The sequence below is a fragment of the Passer domesticus genome, chromosome 15, assembly GCF_036417665.1.
Source record: "Passer domesticus isolate bPasDom1 chromosome 15, bPasDom1.hap1, whole genome shotgun sequence".
Lineage (NCBI taxonomy): Eukaryota > Metazoa > Chordata > Aves > Passeriformes > Passeridae > Passer > Passer domesticus.
This window is the reverse complement of record NC_087488.1, coordinates 1,450,708-1,469,888: the sequence shown is the minus strand read 5'-3', so window position 1 is coordinate 1,469,888 and position 19,181 is coordinate 1,450,708. Positions and strand designations below refer to the sequence as shown.

At 54.5% G+C, this 19,181-nt stretch overlaps 1 protein-coding gene across 6 annotated transcripts in view; it reads left to right on the top strand.

Moving 5' to 3' along the window:
- The window catches only part of LOC135281208 (ankyrin repeat and fibronectin type-III domain-containing protein 1-like), a 247,641-nt gene that overhangs the window by 113,752 nt on the left and 114,708 nt on the right, over positions 1 to 19,181 (top strand). For 2 of the 6 annotated variants that reach the window (XM_064389886.1, XM_064389885.1), the window contains exon 1: positions 16,277 to 16,363. The exons of the other annotated variants lie outside the window; for them this stretch is intronic. In XM_064389886.1, the coding sequence (XP_064245956.1) occupies positions 16,292 to 16,363 (72 nt within the window). In that variant the 5' untranslated portion in view covers positions 16,277 to 16,291. Of the gene's footprint in view, positions 1 to 16,276; positions 16,364 to 19,181 lie in introns of those variants that run through there. 6 annotated transcript variants of the gene reach the window in all.

Here is a 19,181-nt window from a genome sequence, read left to right as displayed (position 1 = left end):
TCCTCTAGGCAGCTGAGCCTGGATCATGGCATGGGCTGGCCTTACCCTGCTGCTTCCATGGATCGTCTCTCTTTGCTCCAAGGCCTTGGCAGGGTGGGCAGAGGCTTTTCCTCAGTAGCCCCTGGAAGCCAATGTCAACGTTTCTTTTGGCATCAGCACCTTTCAGATAAGAACTGTAACTGCTGCTCAGCACTGTAAACTTCAGCTCTCTGCTCCCAAGCCTGACTCTGTCTGCCTTGGACTGGGAATGCTGTGGAGCAGAAGAAATCTGCATGTCCTGTTTGCTGCAGGCTGTTCCTGAGCACTGCAGTCAGATATCACTGAATCAGCACAGTCCCAGCCTCCCAGCAGTGAGGCTGGTTGGCTGTGGAAGCAGTCTGTGCCCTGGCATCTGGCAGTGCAGCTGAATTCATGCTGCACTGGGTGGGTGCTTCACCTCTGGAGAGGGTAGAGCTAATGCCAAGGGGCAGGAGGCTGGGCAGCCCCAGCCACAGAGCAGTGTTGTGCTGGAGAAATATGGCTGTGAACAAGGGGCAGCATCAGGCAAAAGATCTTTATCTGGTAGGAAAAGCAGCCCCTGCCGTGGCAGAGAGCATTATCCCAAGATCCAGCAGTCTCTGAGGTGTCCCTGGAGCCAACCCACACTCTGACTGCTCCACTGGGGGCAGGGATGCTGCAGGATCTGCATGGATTGTGCTGAATGGGTCCTGCCATTGTAGATCTGCCCTTCAGACATGCCTTGCTCAGCTCTGGAGCCTCTGGCTGCATCCCTAAATCATGGGCTGATTCCCAGAGTGACTCTGCCCTCACCTCTGTGGACCTGTGTGGTAACTCCAGGCCTGATCCTGCCCCTGGCTGTGGCTTGGTGTCCCAGCATGACCTCAGAGATGCCCCATCCCACCAACTCTCTCATTATCTGGACTCCTGCTTGGACTTGGCCATGACCTGCAAGTGTCCCCTGCTTCTCACAGGGCAGTGATGGTCCTGCCACGATGGTCCCCCCAATTCCTGGCCCTTGCTGCACCCAACACCTCCCACTGAGGCTTGGGAGCAGGCTGGAAGAGCTGCCCAGGGCTGCCAGCAGCCTCACCAGCATGTGCTTCAACAGAAAGCTGTGAACCACAGAGCTTTGTAGGGATCACCTTCAAAACACTTCCAGAATCTCCAGTGTCGTGGCAGAGAAGGTTCTCACGCTGGTCTGGTTCCTGGAAAAGGTGTCACAGGTTGGCTCTGGTCTCATCCCCAGCCACTGTGCTGGACACAGCTGGGCAGAGAGCAGTGCTGGGGGGCAGCTGGAGCAGGGATTCTCCACATCAGACATGGTCCCACCTCCTTGAGATGCAAGAGAGACCCAGGCCACCTGTGGAAACACAGGCATCTAAAGGCCGCGTGGATGGCTCCATGATACCTGCTGCCTACTGCATCCTGCTGGCCTCCTCAGACAGGACCTGCTGTTGCCTCTCGCCTTGGAAGGGAGCAGGAATGTTGCTGGAAAGGTGTGGGCTGCTCCTGCTGGAGCAGATCTGGAGTGTTCTAGCTGCTCAAGGCTTTCCAGCTGACAGAACATCCCTGGGAGCAAAGGCAGGAGTTAGGATCTGCAGGTCCCACCTGAGCTCTCAGGGCCGCTCCCCTTTGGCCAGGAGCTTGGGAGCATGAAGCACAGAGGTGGGGGTCCAAAGGGAAGCAAGCACTGCTGAGCTCATCGGGACTTTATGGGAAGGAGCCTGTCCTTGTTGGGGAGTACAGGCAGGCATTGTCACCCTGCAGAAGGTGCTGCTGTTGCACTACAGAGCTCTCTCCTGGGTGTCTGGGGTGTGTGGAGAGGAAGGCTTTGTTCCCCACTGTGATGAAGGACCAGACCGTGCCACTCCCTTCCCATCTGCCTGGGCTGGAGGGAACTGGTCTGTCTTCCATGGCTACTCCAGCACCCCTGGAACAGCAGTCCTGAGCAGGCACACCCAGGGCAGGCTGGGGTCTGCTCTGCTTTAAAAATAACCCTTGTGGAGTTCTGTTCCCACAGTCTCCTTGGGAGAGGAATTTGTTACTAATGTGCCTGTGAAATATGCTGAGTGGTTTTTTACTGCCCATCATTTCTGGGAACATGGCAGGGACAAGCAGGAAGGTTGGTGCCCTTGGGAGTGGATCTTCCTGATGGCACAAGTGCTGATCAAGGAGCAGGGAAGAAATCAGTTGCTGGAGTTCTGCCTTCCTAGAAAGAGATCAATGAGTTGGTGCCTCTGGCAAGACAACTGAACCCCCAAACCTCCAGAGACACCTTGTGCTCTGTTACACACACGGTGGTGGGGGCTGCACTTGCACATACCTGCAGGTCCCTGATGTGCTCAGAGGCTGTAATTGTCAGTGTGTTGGTTCATGTGTGTGTGCACACATTTGCTTTTACACTAGAAACATGAAATTTTGCCACTTTTTTTTCCTTTGATTTTTTTCCCCTCTAAAATAACTGAGGAAGACACAATTTTTTTTTGTTTTGTTTCTAGGTTTTAGAAAAGTCATAATTGTTAAAAGTCTCTTTATTCCTAAAATTAGGTTTTTGATGTCTTTAAGAAAGATCCAAAGGATCAGGTTTCCCCTCTTATTCAGTGTCTCATTCCAATTGGTACATTGCATCGGTTGGTTCTTAGGAACTTTTGTGGTTTTTAGGTGCTCCATTGCCCAGGATTAAGCCAGGAGTGAAGGTGGAGGCAGTTAAAAGAATCTCACCTGTGGGAAAGTTCAGCAGGTGGGTTCTCCTTCAACCAGACAGGGACTCACTCTCCTGTGTGTTTCCTGGTCCAGGACTTTCACCAAAGTCCTGGAAAATGGTGGATTCTTGTTTCCAAAGGCACAGGAGCAAGGTTTCTCCCTTCAGCCTCTCTGTTGCTGCAGGACACAGCAACCCTGTGGTGCCAGCACTCCTGGCCTGCTCCAGCCTGGCTGGGGCTGGGCCCCTGGGGTCTCTGCTGTCCTCATCCAGCTGAGCAGGGTGTACCCTGGCTCTGGGTTTGTTGGGTGTCCTCAGGACCAGGAAGCTTTACCTGAGGAGAGGCGGTATTTTAAACCATCCAAAGATTTCTGGGAGCAGCAGGTAGGGGGGTATCCCCCCTTGTTCAGGGCAGGAGAGATGTCTCTCACCTGGCTGTGGGGCCAACTGCCAAATCCACCTGAGGGCTTCTCTGTTCATCTGGGATGTGCTCTCTGATGTCTCGTGGTGCTCATTGTCCGTGAGGGACAGAGAGCCACTGGCTGGCACAGACCACGGCTCCCACCTGTGCTCTGACTGCAGGGGCCACTTTTGTATTTATGGGCTTTTCTGACATTTTCATGCTGGGTTTCACGGCCTTTGGCTGCTGTGTTGGAGGGAGCTCCTGTGGCTCTTCTCAACACAGCCCAAACACTTTCTGCCTCCTTCCCCCAGCCAAGAGCTGAGCATTACCAGACACCATCAACAGCAAATGCCTCCCTCGGGGTTTTCATGCCCTTATTCCTTTCTCGGGTGCCTGTCTCTGCAAACAGGCTCTGCTTTACCCAGCTGGCCCACCTGTGGGACAAGCAGAAAGCAGTTTTTTGGGAATGCCAGCATGAGCCCCAGGCTCTGTGCCTGAGTCACCTCCTTCCTGGTGGGCCACAAGGGCTGCTCTGGATGTAGCTGTTTCATAGCATCCTTTCTGCATCCCTGGGATTTTTGGTGTGGTTTTGGACTTGCCGAGGCCCTTGGGGCACCCTGGCTGTTAACCATTATCTGCATTTGGGCAGGAGTGGTCTGTGGGCAGAAATGAGTGGCTGCCCTGGAGATGCCTTGGCTCCTATGGCTGAGGTACAGCAGCTCAGGCAAGCTGGGATTGCCAGTTCCTGCATTTCTTCAGCATTCAGCCCAGTGAGAACCAGATTTTAATTTAGGCCCATCACCTGGCCGCCCTCCACCTGCTGAACCTGCAGGGTTGTCACCACACCCCTCCCCACATGTGGTGATGACTCTGCCTGGGCCCTCATTGCTCATGCAGGTGATTTGCTCTGCAATTTGTTTTGTTGCAGTAGCTCTTGCTCCTAATTACAGGGAACCTGTAATCAAAGTGAAAGTGTCACAAGCCTTGTTGCTGTTCTTGCCTGTGACAAGCAGCAATGGCAGCAAGGCAGCTCCTATGTCCCATCCCTGGAAGTGTTCAAGGCTAGGCTGGATGGAGTTTGGGGCAACATGGAAGGTGTCCCTTCTCCTGGTAGGGGGTAGAATGAGATGAGCTTTAAGGTCCCTTCCAACCCAAACCAGTCTGTGATTCTGTTTCCACTTTCCTTTGCTAGTCAATGAAAAGTGCAGGAAGATCCCTTGTCCTCCAGGCTCTCCTGGATCTGCGTTGTTGGGACCAGCTGGAAACCAGGCACGCACCTTCCCCATGGTGCTCCCACCTATTCCCTTCACAAGGGCCTACACAACAGCTGGGTGAGAAGAAAATCCCATTTCCCTGTTAAAAAGAGCATGCAGATGTCTGAGTGCAGATGATGCATGTCCTGCTGCTGTCCTGCAGCGTCCCAAGATCTGAGGCTAGAGTTTAATTAATAGATGGGTTTAATTCAGCCTGGAGTTCCCATCCAAATCTCAGCTGCTGGATTGCTCAGTGCTAACCACAATATGTGGGGATTCCCAAAACCATCTTGCTATGAGGGTGGAGAACAAATTTATCCAGACAACCCAAGTCTGGTGTGTGAAAGCAACAGGTACTTAGCCGTGCTCTGCTTGCTGCCCCTGGCTGTCAGCCTGCCTTGCCTTCCTCTGATGATGCCTCTGGCAGGGGGGAAATGGGAATGGAAATAATGGCTCGTTACCAGTTCTAGACAAACAAAACTTGACTACTGGGTAGCTGCAGGATAATGACCAAAATCTGGTGGTGGTATCATGTGGAAGCATCTTGCTGTTGTAAATAAGGATCTAAGACAGCACCTCCCTGCCTCTGGCGCTGGGATGTCTTCAGCTCAGCTTGTGAGGTACAAGGCTTATCTCAATATTAAAACTGATAACGATGAGTGTTTCTTAAATCTTTCCAACTTCAAACACACCCATGGTTGGTAGTGCTGTAGTGCCTTTCAGCTGAGCCAGCTGCAAGCTGGCAGCAAGGGGGGAGGCAGAGAGTCCCTGTGCTCCTTGGGAGAGGAGGCAGCTCTGGAGCAGGGCTGTGCTCAGCAAACACACACAGGTCTGGGGGTGGGATCCCTCCTCTCTTGCCATGTATGGCTCAAGTGTTCCCCACTTGTGGCACAGCAGGAGTGAAGTCATTGGATAGAGCAGATGAAATAATTCCAGACTGAAGTAGAAATTATGAGTGCAGCCCTCAGGTACCTAAAGTGGCTCCAAGAGAGCTGGAGAAGGACAAAATGCCAGACAAGAGCCTGGAGTCACAGGACAAGGGGGAATGGCTTCCCACTGGCAGAGGGCAGGGCTGGATGGGATATTGGGAAGGAATTGTTCCCTGGGAAGGTGGGCAGGCCCTGGCACAGGGTGCCCAGAGCAGCTGTGGCTGCCCCTGGATCCCTGGCAGTGCCCAAGGCCATGAACAACCTGGTCTAGTGGGAGGTGTCCTGCAGTGGAGCTGGAACCAGATGATCTTGAAGGTCCCTTTCAACTCACCCCACTCTTTGATAGATGTTATTCTCTGGGTGTAGGTTTATCCTTGCTTCCCAGGGGTGAAGGTGGTCAGGAAAAGGCTCCTGAGGATGCTCTGCTCTCTCCCCAGTGACAGGGCTGAGGCTCAGGGGCTGTCACTGCCCGGCGGGGTCTGCAGGCACTCGTTTTTCCCTTCTTACACAGGCTGCTTCCCTGCTGGGATGCTGCGTGGGGGTAATGAGGTGGAGGTGGATCAGAGTTAAGCCCTGCCTGGCCTCCCTGTTGCAGGCAAATGGATTTTCAGCTCCAAACGCTTTGTCGTGACTGCTGGGACACCCCCATACTTTCTCCTGCTCTGTGGGTGCCAGAAAAAGCTTTGTCTTAAAAGAGCTTCCCATCAGGGAAGGATGGGTTTCAGCATGGCCTCAAGCACCAGTCTGCAGCAGGACTGAGTTTTACATTTATTTTTCATCTTCACTAAGCATCCACTCAGATTCTTCTCTGAGGTTATCCAGCAGGAACTGCTACCTTCTCCAAAATGGGATCACATCCCTGCCTTGAGTGTCACAGAATGTCTGGTGGTTCAGCCTCTTCCACCCCATGCAGCAGCTGCTGGGGTCCCAGAATGAAGTGGGACAGGATGACAGAGGGCTGATAATGGAGGGGAACTCTCTTGTAAATAAGTGCTTTGAAACCCATGCTGGATACCAGGAATTTCCTCCCCTCCCTCAGTCTGGTCCTTTATGAGAGCAGGTGATGGTTTTGCTCCACAGGGAGCACCTGCAGCAAGCAGGGTCAGGGCTGGCCCTGCAGCAGCCTGAGTGAGTCCTGTGGGGCTGGAATGTCCCCACAGCACTGAGGCTGGGGCTGTGCACTATTTTCCCTGTGTGGAGGCTCGTGCCAGCCAGTGCCCTGTGCTGCAAGGGGCTGGTCAGGAGCAGGGCTTGGGGCCAGTGAGGTGGCACTGGGTGCCCAGGAATGGGACAGGGCTAGATGGCTGCTTTGGAAGTAAAGGCAGGGAAATAAGCTGCTGCCTGCTGGACACCCACCCCTCCTGCCCCAAATACCTCCAAAAATAAGCTGGTCCTCCATGCTCAAGGTAGGGGTGAAGCAGTGCTGCAACACCCAGCCAGGAGCCTGGATAAATTCAGGCTTATTTTGTGTTTCCCAAATACTTTTCAGCAGAGGCTCCCAAGCATGTTTCAAATAATAGACAATTTTTATTTTTACTGCCCCTTTCAGGCTACTAAATGCTATTTTCCTTTTCCACTGAAGCAGTTTTGGGCTCACGGAAGCTGCTTCGCTTCTGCAGACACATACAGTGCAGCCAATGCTGGGAGAAGATTCATTTAAGAGTCCCAGGCTTGCGTTCTCCTTTTATGCTGTTTCTGCCAGATTTGGGTCTATGATTCTCCACAAAAGGTAGTCAAGACCAAATAGAAGTGGAATTAGATGGTACATGGAACCAGACTGGCTGATGGGTCCCAGCCAAGCTCCAAATCTGCTCTGATGCCAGGGTTTATGGATTGCTGTTAATCTGAGAGGTAGCTTTGTACACTTAATAGGTGTGTGACTGATGCTGGTGCCAGGAGATTGGCCGTTCTCATCAGGTCATTCTCTATTTATAACCTAAAGCAGCTGGAAGTTTCCTCCTGGAGGGAGTGGAGGTCCCAGAGCTGCACTGGCAGGGACATAGCAGGGTCAGTCCTTCTGCTGTCACCAGCCTGCTGTGAGCTGGCCTCAGAGTGAGTCCTGGAGTCGTGGTGGCTGGAGCTGGGATCTCCCTCTGGCATGGGGAAGGAGCAGAGAAGCAGCACTGGAGAAGGACCTGCAGGTCCTCTCAGCCCTCAGCCTCTCTGACAGTGCTTGGGACTGAGAGGATTTCCTTTCCCTCTCTCACTCAACCCCTTCCCACCCATCCATCAGTTTAAAAATAGCTGCTGGGGGTATTTTTAATCCCAGAAGCCTCACGCTGATGGTGAGACTCGCTGGGAAGGGGGGGGAAGCAGTGTGCCTGAGCATGCACTCAGTTCAATTAACCAGTGCTCAGTCAAACACCACCAAATTCCCCATCCCCCTGCCCAGGCTCAATTAGCTCTCCCTTTAATGAGAGCCTGCCTCTTGCCTCACTCAGCTAATTAAAGAGCCCATGCCAGTAAGCCGTGGCACCAGGTTGACGGTGGGGAGCTTTTCTGAGCAGGATGTGAAGGGAAGAGGGATCACACTGGCAGCAGCTGCTTGGCCGGGGGCCCTGAGGATTCAGCTCACCCCCACTGAGCTACTGGAAATGGAATATCAGGTTTTAAAGCCTGGTTATAAATACGAGTGCAGGAGCTGATGCAACCCTGGCAGACCAGGGTGAGGTGTTTGGAAACAGGAGACTGCTGGCAGGGGAGGCAGAGCTGCCCTGCTCCCCCTCACTGCCTGGGAAAGTGCTGAGGGGTCCCTGCCCCCCTCCCCACTCCCACCACCTGGACCGACCTGGGGCTCCCCTGAGGGAATTAGCCAGGGTAATTAGTGGGCTCCATTGGCTCCTGGGCTTCTCTCCCCCTCTAATAAGTTGTTCAGCCTGGAGAAGAAAAAAATCTCTGGTGAGACCTTAGAGCCTCTTCCAGTTCCTAAAGGGGCTGCAAGAGAGCTGGTGAGGAGCTTTGGCCAAGGGAAAGGTACTGGGAGTGACAAGATAAGTTTCTGAAGCACTTGGGACATCTTGGTTCCCAAGAGCAGCTTTGTGCCAAGGTGGGTCAGAGAGGGGCTGGATGGGAAGCTGAGGGAAGACTGTTCACAGAATCCCAGAATGCTTTAGATTGAAAGGGACCTCCAAGGCCATCTCCTGCCACCCCCCTGCCATGGACAGGGACAGCTTCCACCAGTACAGGTTTCTCCAAGTCCCATCAACCTTCCCGCACAGGAGAGGTGTTCCATCCCCCAGCTGTTTCAGGATGTGCTGAGCCCTGGCAGCACCTATGGGTGTATTCTGCCTGAGGTCTGGTGTCAGAGCTCTGTCTGCAGCCGACTCATCACCTGCAGGGATTTGGGAGTGGTACCCAAATCCACCTCTGCTCTCTGCATCTTTGACAGCTCCAAAAAATCCTGTTTCCAGTAATAGGAAAAATGTTCTGCTCTGAGTGGGGCAAATGGGAGTCCCCGTTTGTGATTACCCCAGTGATTTAGCTGGGGTGAGGCCCTTGCACTGCAGTCTCTGAGCTACTTCACAGCAAAGACTGTAATCCGTTAGGAATAGACCTTTGTTTGGAATTCAGGAAAGAATTTTGCACCTGCTGAGGAGTATTTTGGGCTGGTACAGAAGAAGCACAGCAAAGACTCTCGAGAATAATAAAGTCTGTAGGTTTCAAAGGAATGTCTTGAGCAGCCTAATGGTTTGATACCTGTGAAGTTCCTTGCAGGACTTTGCCACGAGGCATTTATCAGGTGACAGAGAGTGATGGGAAGCAGGGGAGGGTAGGGCAGGCAGAATCAGAAGTTTTGGGTGTGGGGGCTGCTCTTGACTCTGTGCCCACACCTGCTGTGCTCTACACCTTTCCATCTTGCCTATTTTTCTTTTCAGCAGTAGTTTTGTTCCTTGCCTGAAGTGAGAGTGTGGCACCAGCCCACGGCTTTGTAGAGGATAAAAAGCAGCCCCCGCTCTGCTCCTGCAGCCTGAGCCCTGCTCCTAACTTCCAAAGCATCCTGCACCTCCATCCCTAAGCTCTGGGATACTTCGGCCAGGTTTGATGTGTCTGCAAGGGGCAGAGCTGCTGTTTCTGCAGCCCCTGGGGGGGGCAAAGAGCTGATAAGGAGAAGTTGTTGCATCCCCGCAGCAGCCTCTTCCCCTCTGGGGCTGAAAATCCGTGCTGTTACGGGTGAGTCCTGTGCAGTCACTCCGGGATTTTAATCCCAGCAGCGCTTCTCTCTCCGAGATCGGTGCTCCCGCCGCCCGCGCGTCCAGCAGCGCTGCAGCCGCGGGGATGCGCTGGATGCAGCGGCGATAGAGCGGGGAAATCCTGCCCGTGCAGCCGCCTGCGGAGCCCTTTAGATGTCGCGCTGGAGCAGCGAGTGCCCCGTGAGCCCTCGGCCTCCCGCTGCTGCTGCTGCTCGCCTGCAGCCCGGCTCGGTAACTCTGTCTGCCGGCGTCGGGCTCCGGACGAGTCACGCGGAGCCGCGACTACCGCACCGCCTGGCACCGAAAGGGCTGGCACGGCTCGACCTGTGCCTTGGAAATTGCTTGGAGGTCTGTTAGGATCTTTGGGATCTCATGGGATCTCCCAGGGTCCTGTGAAGTGCCGTTTCCCCCTCCCCGTGGGGGCTCCCGCTGCTCCCCGCTCTCCCGGGAGAGGTACAAATCACTGTCCCTGCAGGAGCCGCCGGTGTCCGGTTACCCGGGCTCCCAGGCATCCTCCTCGCAGGGCCGCGGCTGTCTCACATGCCGAGAGACACGCTTTGCTCAGGGCTCTTGGCCGGCTTTGGGGAAAATCTCAGTTGGCTGGCAGTGACACGGTGCAGGCAATGTTTTGGGGAACGTTGGGAACTCCTGGGACAGGAACACTCATCTGTTGCTCCATGTCCCGTGCACTGGTAATCAAGCAGGCGTCCAGCTCTGGGGTGGGATGCAGGATTGGAAGGGGTCAAAACGAGGAGCTATCCCCATTCTGCATCTGCTCCTTCCCGTCTCCTCCAGGGCAGGCTGGCTGTGACCTCTGCTGTGTCTCTCTCCGCCGAGATTTTTGCCCCACTGTTGTGTTACCTCTCAGCTTTCCATTTTCTTGGCCTAATTTTTCATTTTCTTGTTTGTTTTGCAGTCTGAGCCTTGGTCCCTTCTCCTCCCACTGCTAGGTCTCTTCCCACCCCTGGGTCTTGAGCCAGCTCCTGGGTGATGCTGCCCCATGGAAAGGGAGAACCCTGCCTGGAGGAGAAGATGGAAACTCCAGGGGAATATGGGGGGCGGGAGGTGGTCTCCAAGAGACCCACAGGCCAATGTGGCACCTCTTTGGACAGAGCTGCCCAGGTGTAAAATATCCTTCTGCTGGCACATTAAATTGCATTTCCCAGTCCTCTTTGGGGGCCTGTCCAACCAGAGGAGGACAGGTTATGGACCCAAATTCTCGTACCCTGCCTGCATTTTGGCTAGGCTGATTCTGGGCAGGCTCGTTTTGTTCCTGCCCTGACATTTCCAGGGTGAGTGACATCAGAGGCTCCAGAGCTTAGCCACTGGAGAGGGAGGGATTTGGTTGTGGAAAGATTGGATCATTCAGTTCAAAGGTAGAAAATCCTCTTTCTCTGGAGGTAGTTCAAAAAAGCCTGGAACTGCTTCCAAAATTCCGATTACCTGACCTTGGGCATGAATGCTGTGCCCCCTGCAAGGCACCCCTGCCAGGCTCTGGAAGGGATCTCATCCCAGCAGGATGCAGCCCAGCCCTCAGGACATGCTGGGGTACTGTTTGAGGAGCCCTCGGAGCTCCCTGGTTTGCAGTAGTCCCTGTGCCACATGCAATGCAGCTTGAATTCCTGCCTTGCAGGTCTGAGCTCTTCCTCCACCTGTGGTGGCTTTGTCTCTCCTTGGTTCCCACCAGGATACAGGGAAGCTGCCTTTGGGAGGAGACACCTTGAGGTGTGGAAGGGGCAGGCATTTGACTTTCACTTGTAGGTGGTCTCCAGAAAAGCCACCATGGGCAGGAGATGTGAGTGCCTGAGTAGTTACAAACGTGTCCTCTGTGGGCCAAACTGGCTTCCCAGACCACCTGGATGTCTGCCCTGTGGAGCACAGCTAATCCTCCACCAAAGGTGCTCCATCTGCTCCTGCTCCGTGGGACTTTTACCATCCCTCTCAGCAGACAGCAAGTTCTGGGCTGATGCATTTGGAGGCGGGAGGAACAGAATAAGCAAATATTATTTATGGTTCTCCTGTGGGTCATTTGCTGCTTGTGAGAAGGAAGCTGTGTTGGGTTGCTGGTTCCCAGGGGGAGGGGATCTCCATGGATTCCAGCTTCTTTCCACAAGGCTGACTATGGTGACAGGGGAAGGCAGAGGCAAGAGAGGAGTTGCATGGATGCAGTGCCATGAGGAATGGTGCAACACCTAATGGTGACCAGCGTGCTCCCAGGGCTGGAGCACGATCCCTCTCAGTGCTGCTGGGCCCTGCTGGGTACACGAAGCACCAGCAGCCAGGATGTGGGTGAAACAGGGAACACATCCTCATTCCCTTTCCCAGCAGGCTGGAGGAACAGAAAGAAGCAGGTTCAGCACTAGAAATGTGGGAGCACAGAACCCTCTCCCCTCCTTTTCTTTCCCCCTGGCTTCATGGTATTTGACAGGGCTTCTCCCCAGCCCCTCTGCAGGCCTGCATGGGGAGGCTGCAGCACCAGGCACAGCTCGCGGGGCTCCGGGAGCTGCACGCTCCCAGGGTGCAGCGCGCAATCCGTGGGAAATGTGGGATGGTGGCAGGAGGGCAAGGGGAAGGGAGCGGGAGGAGAAGGGGATCTCCCTGAGCCCCCCCGTGCCCCGAGTGTGTGGTGAATTCCTGCTGGCTGGGCTCATGTGAGAGCATTATCCCCAGGATGAGCTCATGCGCGAAGCGCGCGGGTTATCCGTGTGATTCCGGGTGCTGGGGCACCGCTGGCGGGTTCCCTGGAGTTATGTGCAGTTGCCATTTCCACGCATTCCTGGGTTAACAGCCGATCAGGTTTCGCTGTTCACATCCCCACTAAGCGCTCAGGGCCGTGGCTCCGACGCTGGTGATGGAGCAAAATCCCTTGGCTGTCTGGCTTTTGCTTTCCCAAACCTGGCCTTCCCCATTCCTCTTCCTTGATCTTGTCCAAGCCCTCCCTCCTCTCTCCCATGGCATTGACCACACTGCAGGTTCTCCATCATCTTCCTCATTTCAAGTTGAGCTTTAATCTGTGATGCTGCTAGAATTTGGTTGGGGCCATTGCTGTGTGGGATTCTTGGAGAGCTCCTGTCCCTTCGCTGGTGTGTGGATCAGTCTGGAGGTGAACCCTCACATCCATCAGAAGCCCTGCTCTGCTTTGGTGTGGTGTCTTGGCAGAAAACCAGGGTGTGGAGCAGGGTAATTCCCCCCTGTCCCTTCGTCTCTGTTTCCTTACTCATGGGAGGACCTCAGGGAAGGTGGACAGTTGAGGAAGGGGCCCAAGACACCTGGCTCGCTGTATATCCTTCAGTCTCTGGTGGGTCAGTGATGGCACCAGCCTTGGAAGGGTGTTTGTGACTACAATGGAGGGTCAGGTCATCTCAGCCACTCCACCCAGGCTATGAGAGGGTCTGCCAGGCTCTGAGGTGTCTGCATGTGGCTGTTGGGTACCCATGGCAAAGGACACTCTTGGACTTGTTTAGCTCTTGGCTCTTTCCCTGGTGAGGAAGGGGTGGGGGAACCAGGACAGCCATAAGTTGCAGAAAATGAGCTCTTCTAGGTTTGGTGGGTATCCATGTGCAGTGAGAGGTTCAGGGCTGGCACCAGGCTGGGCTGTTTCCCAGCCCACAGCCCGCTGTGACAGTCAGGGTTGTGGCCCCTCACCTACACCCATTCAGGGGAGAGCCCAAGTGTGTCTCCAAAGGGTGAAGCCAACGCACATAGATCAATGTCCATCTCATTAGCATCATTGCAGACATGGTTGGAGCCTGTTCCTATGCTTCCCAAGTTCACCCCAGCTTTGAGAGGGAAAATCTGCATGGAAGCTCCTGGCTATGCTGGCTTCTGCCCTGTAATTTCAGGGCATGAATTTGCAGCCAGTCCATTGCACAGACAACTCTGCAAGCCTTGGACTAACCTTCTAAGCCAGGGCCAGGCAGGGAGACCATGGAGGTGATTATGGGGAGATACCTCTGCTTAGATTTCCCTGGTTCCAAGTCAGGGAGTGAGGTGGGTGAGGAAGGAGCCTGATCACCTGAAATGGGTTTCCAGGCTGAATCCAAAGGCCCACAATACCAGGGTGGAATCAGCTCATCTCTTGGGACTCTGCAGGGGAGTGCTGGGAAAGAGAACTGTGGGAGGGTTGGACCAGCTGGAGACCAGGTGAATTTTCTGCCCTGCTGAAAATTGAAGGTGTTGGCTGAGCCTTGGGGGGTTAGGCAGGTACTCTGCAAATGTAAGTGGTGGTGCTGGCTCTCGAAATCCTGAGCCCATCCCCTCTCTCCTGCTCACCTCTGCAGGGATGGGAATTGTATCCCACTACTGCAGGGAAGAGCTGCTTTGCATGCTTTAGGAAGTAGCCTTTTGAAAGAAAAATAATGCATGAATCGCCCTTTTCTGGAGGGTTCTGTGCTGCCAGTTTGTTAGGATGTGAGCAGGAGGCATTTATGACAGCAGCCTCAAATAAATTGCTGAAACTGTCTGCGAATGGGGCAGAGGGCTAAACTCAGAGGCTGATTTTATTGTTTTTCCATCTTCTGTGCCTTAAAAAGCAAAAGATGGAGTGACGTGAATAGACATAAAACATGGTAATGGCCAAATTTGGAAAAATCTTAGAAAAAACTGGAAGGAGATGGCTGTGATCATGGCAAATGTGTGTGCTGCCTTCTCCTGCGCTGATCCTGCACTGTGTGGATATGGGTACTGGCGTGTCCTGCCCTTCTGGGGAGGGGCTGGGCTGACAGGTTATTTTAGAAGATATTTTATATACATCCTAGCTCTGCATTGCAGGTCTGTTGTTATAAGAACCTTTTTAATTTCCTGCCTTTTTTATTTCCCTGTGCAAGATTAGGATGCTGGAAGTAAAGTTCCCTTTGTCGGTGCGTGGAGAAAGAGGGAGGCTGAACATGAATGGTTGGAGGGGAGATGCTCCCCTGCTTGGGGAGATGGGGGTGCACTGAGCTCCCACCCTGGAGTGATGGAGGGGAGCGAGGTGGAAAGAAAACACAGCTGAGAATCAAACACTTGAATGTGCACTGAGCTGTGCTGGTTCAAACCTTCTTGTTCAGCAGCAGTGAGGTGAAGGGTGTTGACACATTAAGTGGTGGCAATTAGGCCGGGAGTTAACACCTTATTAAGTGGGACTGGGGGCAGTTGGCACCTCCCAGCCTCCGTCTGCAGGCTCGGCAGGCATACAGCACAGAGAGACTTGTTCCCGACCACTGAGGCTGTGCCAGTCATTTCTGAGATCCATAAAACTCTTCTGGCTTATGGACGAGGCGGCAAACCCAAGGGCAAAATGGAAGTCTCTGGGAGTCAGAGGAGCCGGTCCAGCTCCAGAGTGGTGGCACTCGCACCCTCCCTCTGGCCAGCTCTGCCATGGCAGCTCAGGGCAGGGGCTGCCTCAGCTCAGGTTTTCCATCAGGATTGCCAGCACCATTCCCAGATCCTGAGCCCACTGAGATCTGGTGCTCAGGGTTCCTGGGGGTTGGATGGGGACCTGGCAGTGTGACCTCTCCTTACCCTGTGTGACCCCAGCTGGCAAGGGAGCAGGGTGTGCTGGCACCTGCAGTGCTCCTCCATCCCCAGGTGCAGGGATGTCAGTGTAGCAGCATCTGGCTCTGGGAGATGTCCATTCCCCCTGCCCCACTGCAGCTGCTCAGCCCAGACGGAGGAACTGGCTGGGTCAGGGGTTTTGTCCTTCAGAGCCCTTTGCTACCAACTTTGCCAGGACTCTGCAACCAGCTGGGAGCTGCTTCCCAGTCCATTCCTGGGCTTGCTGTGAGGGTGGCAGCCTGGAGGAAGAGCTCGTTCCTCAGTGACTGTGAGAGGGAGAGGAGACATCAGTCCATGAAATGCAATGAATCGTATCCTGTTGCACTTTTTATCATGATTACTGGGATGTGTATCCATAAGAGCATTTCATGAGTCCCAGGCTCTGTATTTGCCAATTGGCATTCACTGGCCTTGTTTGTTCTGCTTCTGATTCATCGGAGAAATTCCAGGGATCCTGTTGGGCTTTCTTGGGTTGTTGCCCCATTTGGAGGGTGAAACCCTGGCCAGTCTCAGGGGTGACAGTGGGGATGCCCTTGGAGTCCATTGGTGTGGAACAGGACATGGCCCATGGGGCTGGGGATATTTTGGAGCTGGTCTCTCTTCTAGCTGGGCGTGGTGTAGGAGGAGTTGTGCCTGCCAGAACATCCCAGGACATGGCAAGGGGAGTAGATTTTCCTACACTGGTGTTGGCTGACATTCCCAGGTGCAGCTGGGGAATGCTCATCTGACTTCCAAGATTGCTTCCAACCCATTTCCTTGCAGGTCCCTTCAATGGGATGACTGCGTGGCCTGGGGCTGGGGTGAGGTCAGTTCCCGCTTGGACAGCCTGGGTGCTGCTCTGCTCCAGCCTCTGCTGACATCCCTAGTAGAGTCAGCATCCCTGGAAGTGTTAAAAAAAAGGTGGATATGGCATTTGGGGACAAAGTGTAGTAGGGCACCTGGCAGTCCTTGGTTAGTGGTGGGACTTGATGATCATAGAGGGCTTCTCCAACCGTAATGATTCCATGATTCTGTGATGTCCACACCATCCTGTGCCTTTTTCCCTGCTTTCTCCCCATGCTTGGGAAGGGGCTAAATTTGCCGGCCTCTGTGAGCTGTGATGTCACTGCTGTCACTGGTGGCATGGCAAGGTGATGTCACAGCACCATGATCCCGAGGAGGAGGAGGCTCCTGGCAGGCGCGAACTCGCGGGAGGGGCTGCGGGGGGAGCCATTGAACTGAACCGGGATGGAGCAACGTCAAAGCCGAGAGGGCGTCAGAGCTGCTCCGCTGTCAGTGTGATGGCTCTCACTGTTTGCTTTTATGTGACAGCTGCTTCCAAAGGCTGGCGGCTCTCCAGGAGCCCGGGTGGGGTGAGTGGTGTGGCTGGTCCTCCGGCAGCGTGCCCTGCCCTTCAGAGAGACAGGCTCTGTGCTGCGGACAAGAGGCATTTTTGTGGTTCTTGTGGTTCCCTGTGTTTTTTGTGAGAAGGGAAGAGGCAACTGGAGCACAGACTCTCGGCTCTGGCGTGCTCCAGGTCAGGCGAGCAGCCCTGGGGGATTGCAGTGCCTGGCCTGGCATATTGCCCCCTGCCCAGGGTGCTGCTGTGGCTCTCCAGGGACTGCAGCCAGCTGAAAGGGAGGTGTGTGCTCCCCAGTGCCATGTCTCTGGGCTCCTGTGCTCACTGTGCCCACCCTGTGAGCAATGGCATGGGATGATAGCCCCTGCCTTGCCCACTGGGCCAAGGGAAGAGCCCAGGGTAGCCCAGGACATTGGGGGCTTCGCTGTGGCCTGGGGTTTCCATGTCTGCTGCTTTGGCACAGGGCTGTTTGAAGGCATCTTTTACCCTGACAGCAAACCCATGGTGACAGCTACCGCGAGGGGTGAGATTAAAACCAGATGCACCCCTCTCTCTCAAACGCCAGCGAAGCCAGAAACAGCCCTCTGGGGACGGATAGTCTGGGAAGGGGTTGGATGTGCTGCTTTGGCCCTGCTTGGCCTTGGAGCCCCGAGGCACCGCTCAGCCCTGGGCCAGGAGTGCCTGGCTGGTGCTGCTGGGCAGGAGTGGGCACCGTGGGGCCCTCGCCCAAGAGGCAGCGTGGTCCGGAGCACGCGCGGCCCTGGCTAATGAGAAAAGACGTTGCTAATTAGAACAAGGCAGTGCGTCGTATGTGTGGCGCCGGCTTTGAAAGGGCTTTGCGTGTTGTCTTCGTTAGGGGTGTGAGAATGCAGCTCACTCGCTTTTTCTTTCTGAACAAATTAAGGACACATTTCACCCATCAGGAGATGAAATAAAATACGAGCAGGGAGGGAACGTGCCTGGCGAGCTCCCTGTGCCTGTCCAGCCTGCTCTGCCCAGCGCGTGGCTGACCCTGTGGTGTGCAGGTGCTGCTGGACCCCTGCCTGCCCTGGCAGCAGCGTCTGCTGGCCCCTACCTGCCTCACATGGACCTTCCCAGCTCACCTGAGCTGGGCAGAGGGACAAGGTGTAGTTTTGGGCTCCTGTAGGCTTGGCAGGGTGGAGATGCCCAAGGCTGGAGCAGCTGGTGGAAGCTGAAACCCTTGGGATGCTCTGGCCTTGTGGCAGACCAAGGTCTGCACCACGGTGGGATTCCTCTCCTGGTCCTTGCCAGACCAATGACACTCCTTAAATTATTTTCAAATATTCTTTTCCTGCTGCTGGACTTGACCTCCCCAGAGAAGCACCATCAGCATCATGGGGTCTGGAGTGGAGAATGAAGTGTGGGCTGGAAGAAGAGACAGGGGATGAAATATAGATGTTCCTGTGAACCATTGTGATGTTGGTGTTTTGCAGTTAATGGTTCCAAGTGCCACAAAGATGCTCTGAGAGCTGAAGCCCCTCTGCTCTGGAGCCGTGCTGGGAGATCTGAGGGTGTTCAGCTGGAGAAGGCTCTGGAGACACCTTAGAGTCCCTTCCAGTGCCTAAAGGGGCTCCAGGAGAGCAGACTTTGGACAAGAGCCTGGAATCACAGGACAGCGGGGAATGGCTTCCCACTGCCAGAGGACAGGGATGGATGGAATATTGGGAAGGAATTGTTCTCTGGGAGGGTGGGGAGGCCGTGGCTTAGGTTGCTCAGAGAAGCTGTGGCTGCCCCTGGATCCCTGGATGTGTTCCAGACTGGATTGGACAGGTCGTGGAACAGCCTGGAGTAGTGGAAGGTGTCCCTGCCTATGGCAGGGGGTGGAATGAGATGAGGGCTTTAAGGTCCCTTCCAACTCCAACCATCCTGGGATTCTGTGAAATTGGCACAGACAGCTGCCAGCCCTGGCTCTGTGGGAACCTCAGCACTGAGAGCCAGCAGGGATGTGTTGGGCAGCAGGGCTGGGATGTGCTGGGCAGAGCACGTGGGCTCTGCTGGGAGAGGCTCTGAGGCCAGCGCAGCTGGGGAGCTCTGTCCAGTCTGGGGACATGGGTCTGGCCAAGTAGCCATGAGGGGACTCCAGTCCCCAGCACCACTGTCCTGCTCCTCATTTCATAGAGCATCAGAACTGCTGAAGCCTGAGAAAAAACCCAGTGCAGCCATCCCTCCCCCCTCAGTAATCCGTTCCCTGAGCTGGATTTAGGGATTCACTGTGGCATTAAATGCAAATAACAGACGAGTCGGTTTCGCCCCAAATGGGGGAGGAAAACGAGTCTGGGAAAGGAGTTTGTGTGCGGTAACGTAACCGTAGCTTGGAGGGGCCCACGGCTCCACGCTCTGTGTGTCTCTGCGTGCCTCTCTTTTACCCCTAATACTCGTGGACTGCTGGCTTGTAATGTGACGACTTTTCAACGTCAATAATGTATTGAATAACACTGTCAGAAACAGGGGAAGCATTAACTCTTTCCATAGGCTGCAGCTCGCTGTGGGAGCTTCTGCAGAGGAGCTGCGGTCCCATGGGCATGGCTGGGGATATTCAAACCCAGCCCTGGGGAATCTCTCATCCCAAGATTGTTCCCTGTGCCCCAAGCACAGGGACAAGAACGATGGGAACCTGGTTCCTCCCCATCTGATGGTAGCTTGGCTGAGGGTGGCAGAGTGTGGCACATTTTAGCACAGAACTTTTGAATTAATTAGGAATTTACCAATTAAGTCACGTTAACTGACAAGGCATTGCTTGTTGTTAAATTTGGCACATCTCTGATTTTTTCCCTGTACTGGTGACTGAAGAGCAGCTTTTAGCACTTCCA